The 6000-nt window shown below is 35.0% G+C and overlaps 1 protein-coding gene across 1 annotated transcript in view; it reads right to left on the reverse strand.

Annotated features, from left to right (window-relative positions):
- Positions 1 to 5637, reverse strand: part of LOC123552861 (uncharacterized) — a 28689-nt gene extending 23052 nt beyond the window's left edge. The window contains exons 1-6 of the mRNA XM_053524158.1: positions 5463 to 5637; positions 4756 to 5016; positions 3523 to 3741; positions 2530 to 2724; positions 1585 to 2088; positions 477 to 638 (exon numbers count right to left, since the gene is read on the reverse strand). Of these exons, the coding sequence (XP_053380133.1) occupies positions 477 to 638; positions 1585 to 2088; positions 2530 to 2724; positions 3523 to 3741; positions 4756 to 5016; positions 5463 to 5520 (1399 nt within the window). The 5' untranslated portion in view covers positions 5521 to 5637. The remainder of the gene's footprint in view (positions 1 to 476; positions 639 to 1584; positions 2089 to 2529; positions 2725 to 3522; positions 3742 to 4755; positions 5017 to 5462) is intronic.
- Positions 5638 to 6000: the final 363 nt, after the last annotated feature.

Consider the following 6000-nt stretch of genomic DNA (forward strand, 5'->3'; position numbering starts at 1 on the left):
ATTATTTTAACGAGAATATGACTGAAGCACGAATTGTTTAAAACGAAGAAATGACTTCTATCAAATCATAGAAAAGCAAGGAGAAAATAACTCAGTAGTTCATGGAATTATAACAAATAGTTCGAGTATATTAACTTGATTAAAATATCAAATCTTAAAAGTGTACATGTGTTCGTGAAAATAAAATTCAATAAGTATATTTGATTATTTCTTTTCTTCCCATTGCATATACTTGTTGATATTTTATTTATATTTCGAAAGTGCTACATTTGTAATTACAAATGGATTCAGAATGCAACAGTAGACTGATGTGTGACTGTCCTTTAAGAACATATTGAACACATTATGCTTTGTGAACAAATCCTAGAGAAAAAATAACAAAACAAAAATAAATGAGGTTAACTTTATTGTTTACAAGCAGCTGATACGTTTAAACGTGGTAGTGTATTGATACTAGTTAGATTTATAAGACTTACTGATACATTTGCTTATATCTTTAGATCCTGTTGACAAGGTGCTATGGCTTTCAGGACAAACATTACATTCAATCGCACCTGCATGGTCCATGTACTCGCCGATACCACAATACTCGCAGTTTCCTGTTCCCGAATCTAAGTATGTACCTGGAGGACAGGGTTCTGTAAGATACAACCAGACATGATAAGCATTTACTGGATGCAGTTGTACTGTTAAAGCAGAAATTTTCGCGAGAGTTTAATTTTCGCTATATTCGCGAGGCCCTACAACTCGTGAAAATTAATCATCGGCGTAAATATTCACCATTAGTGAACAACGTACACTATTCAAACAACTTTGCTAAAACTGAAAATGTAATTTCAGCTGTTAACTGCGGTCAGAGAAATTTCGCCAAGAAGTGTTTCAAAGTAAATGATCGTGTATTTCATTACCAAATATTTACATTACTACATATTTGTATGGAAAGGAAAGAGCGGTTTTTTTCCATATAAACAACATAAATACAACATATGAACAAAATGGCGTCTTTCGAAAAATACTTTCAAATTTGATCACCAGAGTTTCAAAATTATATTATAGCTTAATGTTTAAACTAAATTTTTTGACTGTCCAGAAAAAAATTGAATCCACACGACTACATGACTTTTAACTGGATTTCGAGATGTTTTGCATAAAAACATAACTGTATTTTTTATCGGAAAGAACGTGAGCAGGCTTTTTTGGCTGTTCTATTTAGATGTTGAAAGATTAATATCGTGACGTTTATTTTGATTTTCTATACGCATGGTTAGCAGCAAACCACTCATTTTTGAAACAAGCTACTGTACACATATAAATATAAGAAACCATCCAAACTAAACTAGATAGATCGATTCATGGATTTGCAAGAATGTAATTAATACTCGTATAAACGCTCAAAAATAACATTCAGTTCTTAATTGTAAACCGATTTGGTTCGAATCAAAATATTTGTTACAATGATGATGTTAAATTACATTTGATTTCTTGGTTTTTTAGTCGGTTTTAAGTTACAGGACAGTATACAAATATCTATCTATAGTTACATTGTTTTTGAAATCTATGTAGTAAAAATAATATTTTTCTTACTGCATGATAAACTTCCTGTATCTACTTTGTATCCAGAATCGCAAAGTAAATTCGGGTTATCAGCAGTCACAAACCCATCACTTTGTGACAAGGTTAAATTTGTATACACATTCAATTCACCGTTGTTCACATCCTCTTGTATCAAGTCTTTAATGGCAGTCAGTACGTCCAAAAATCCGATGTAGGCGTCTTGTGTAGTCTTGTTTCCTTGTTCAAAAAGTACCTTCATGTCAAAAGTGACTGAAGCATAATCAGTATTACGCTTGTGAATAATATGCTTCCCAGACGATCGTCGTTTTCTACCGGAAATTTCCCCGCAGACGACAACAACATTTTCTACTTTGCAGGTGTCGACATCAGGACATATTGATTTATCCACGTCAGCCTGTATTCCTGCTAGGTACTCTAAAACTTTCTGCTTGATTTCATCTTTTGTCGCTTCGTCATTGCAATTTCCTTCATAGTAAAGTTCTGCCGGCAAGTTTAACCACGGAAGTATGGACACTGTAGAAATATCAAGCTTAATTTCAAATGTCTGAATATTCCAATCAAATGCCTCAAATATTAAATTTCTGTAAACTGATAAACATAAACGTGCCTAACCTTTCCTTGGTCGTCTCTTTTTACTTATAAACTCCACGTTACATCTTAACTAAGTAACTATGAAATATACTGAAAACCATATGCATTCCACTGATAAGCGTTTGCTCCTGTAGCTCTGACAAATGGCTATGCAAAAGGTACAGTAATCCGACGTCGTATATTTGAAATATCACATATTTATCAAAGCAATATAACTCAGGTATTTTTTTCAATTCACGATTTAGATTTTATGTTAAAAACAAACCTAATCGAAACCGCCATTGAGCTAGGGGAGATAATTGATTATTCAATAATTAGAAGACGACAGAATCATACTAGTCTGTTTTTTAACAGTTTTCTTACCAATGCAGTCAGGAAAAGCGTCCAAGGGATACCACTCTCCGCTGTCTTGACACGATAACCTCCCTTGGAATACCGATCCAACGGACGATATGTCGTAACCCTCTTGGCAAAACATAACGTGAAGGGGTCTCGCATTTACAGAATCTGTCGTAAAAGCACCGTTAACAGGAGGGTCTAAGGCTGGGCATTCGCCGACTTAAAATACAATGAGGTGATAAAGATTATTCCTTTAGAAGATGCTTTGTTTTTGCTGAATATACAATCTACTCATGATTTGCTCTAGAAAAAAAAGAGATATATTGTAGTTGTCAAATTTCGTTTCACTCAAGCCGGGACATGCCAGTCACGTGAGCGGCAAGAAAAAAATTCTCACCGGTTATTAATTAACGAATGCTTCGGCGTTCGCCGGCAACTTAAGCTGCAAATAAAAACAATCCATGTTGTTATGATTTTCTATTGCGGCCTGTTCCAGATAAGGTATCAATATATTTCTTGTGGGATGCTTCTGTCTTAATTGATACTGATACCCAATTTCAAAATGTTTACACGAGTTTATATCGCAAAAACATATAATATGCCGTTTTGACTATCTCGCAAGACCAGTGCACATTGGCGTACGTCGGATAGACCCGGGCAGTGCCTGGAAGCCAAATGAACGCCTAACCGGATACCCGCGGCAAAACGACGTACGCCGCAAAAGTGATACAAATTGCCCTTACGATTTGGGTTGTCGGCATATCTCATCAAAGTATTAAGGCAACAATGATCTTGAGTAATTAGTAAATCAAAGCTGACAATGTCAAAATATACTTATATCTGAATATTTTTCATCATGATTTCTGTCAAAATTATATTTGTTTCAAACAAATCAGTCGTAAATAAGCCTCTGAATTATGCAGCTACTAGTAATTTCCAGAGCAAAATTTTGAAAGTTGCACAACAATAACAAACGTATAATATGGTATCAAATGTAAAAGAAAGCCATAAAAATACCTTCACAGACTGGCTGATGTCCTGCTCCCAAATTCCAAACCCCTTTGCCAGTACTTCCATCATATTCACATGTCATATAATCGGTTCCGTTCAATGGCAGATTCAAAGCACAGTCAAGATAACAGGCCACACCGTTATAGAAGGACGTGTCGCTGCAGTTGTAAGTCATAAAACGGGAATCGTCTAAAGCATCTGTGGGACCAGTTGAACACCTTATAACTGTAAGTAGAACAAATTTGACTTTCATAAATCAAGTGTATGCTTTTTTGAAGTGTTTTAACACAAATTCTTTAAGACTGCTGACTCATACAGAACCTAGTAGGCTAATTTGAACGAGAACAAAAAGTGCATTTATATAATATAAACCAATTCACAAAATACTTAAGCCATCGTAAAGATTTTTTGTTGGGTTCAATGTCATACAGACACAGTTTTAATTCATATAACGACTTTGCAGTTTTTTCAAAGCCACTACAAATGTCCGGAATATGATCAATATTTCCCCTAAAACACCAAAATCTGAATAGTTGTAATGATTACTGCGCGTAAGTTTAGTGAAATAAATCATTTTGTTTACGACTTTTATATTGTCGGATTATTTAATATGTTGTTTATACCAAAAATAACCTTTCCAACAAAACATGTACCTGTAAGTAAGAATTTCAGTCATGTAACGGCGGGCAGTTAACCTAACCAGTGTTCCTGGATTTTGTACCAGTACAAACCTGTTCTCCGCAAGTAATGCCAACTTCCCCACATGAATCAGAGGTGGAGGACGAATGATTTCAGACACAATGTCTTTTATCAAATCGTGACGGAGAAAATACGCCCCGCCCGAGGATCAAACTCACGACCCCGCGATCCGTAGACCGACACTCTCCCTATTGAGCTAAGCGGGCGGTTTCTGACACAGATGAAGGTTTTCAATTAATGTATAATTTTTCTAGGCGACATATGATCTTTTTGTGTCGATTCGTCGTAAGATCCAACTCGGAAATTAGATAATTGGGTTTCAATATTACCCGAATTCGAACGCGGTTGTTGGGGGTTTATTTATATCTACACTAAACTCTAGTTCAGTAGTTGTTTTATTAGTACAAAGATATAATTTAGAGAAACTTACTTCGTTTAACTTAAAAATTACCCTCCCCGCCAAAAAAAAAAAAAAAAGAAGAAAAAAAAAAAAAACTAAAAAAAAAAAAAACTCTGTCACTTATCGATCAAAACTTTTACCTTTCACTTCAATAACAATGGTACATTCGGACAGTATCGGATGTGAGTTTCCCTCGCTGTCTGTTGCTTTATACTCCACAGAGTGGAATCCTTCCGATAGAATTTGACCTTGAGAAGGGCCTGACTTTTGTATGATGGATGGATTCGAATCGACGTTATCAGTAGCTGTTGGTACATCCACCGTGACAGAAGTATAAAAGCTCCCGCGATCAGCAATAAACACCTGGGATGTATTGCATTCTATCAATGGTGGATCATCATCTAAATGAAATAAGGTAGTTGGTATATACGCATATTTTCTAGACTAATATTTGCCATGCATACTTCATAATATTGCATTTATACAACTCTGAATGATGAATACATCTTGTACAGTCAGACTTTAATCACTACTAGTCTTATTTACTGGCTTTCTAAGCATGGTCTGAACACACAGATTTGGTGGTATAACATAGATCGATGCAAATCTTTAAATTTAGTCGAGATTTTTAACAGGTTGCTGCACTTCTTTCGTTTAGACTGATGACTTTATTTTGATAACAAGTAGTATGATTCTATACCACCGCACGTTCTGCTGACACATTAAATGTTGTTACTAATTCTGCTATTATAATTATGTAATTACACTGACCAGTTTGTATTAGGTAAATCTTAACCTGTTACACTAGATATACCTAACAATACACTGTTACACTAGAAATACCTACCGATACAGCTTACTTGAGAAGCATCCACTGACCAAGTCTTGTCCGCTTTACATGTCATTTTTCGTGGTCCAGTTAGTTTGAAACCATCGTCACATGTAAAAGTACAGACGTCATCAAAAGGATAACTTAGATCATCACATGCTACTTTTCCATTAGTTATATCAAAAGGTGCGTCACATACAACCTCTGGAAAAATATTGAAGTTTGTTAGTGTAGGAAACGCAAGAGATTGCACGCATATGTAATATACAGACGAATATCTTTGAAGACTGCAACGTTTAAGAGGAAAATTAGCCTATGTTTTCATTGATTATTAATACACAAATAAGGTTAGTTACATGATTTATATTCAACACGCTGTATATTTGATATCGGGACGTATGGTGGTATGCTGTAAGGATTAAGTGAGCAAAATGTATCGCTATAACAAAAATCGCGGAAATTTAAACAGAAAATACATTTTGCAGACACATTTTTGACAGGAAAGTTTGTTTTTGCTTTACATTTCACGAAATAAGTATTCCAATACTGTGTCGCA

This window comes from Mercenaria mercenaria, chromosome 15 (assembly GCF_021730395.1).
Source record: "Mercenaria mercenaria strain notata chromosome 15, MADL_Memer_1, whole genome shotgun sequence".
NCBI classification, from domain to species: domain Eukaryota; kingdom Metazoa; phylum Mollusca; class Bivalvia; order Venerida; family Veneridae; genus Mercenaria; species Mercenaria mercenaria.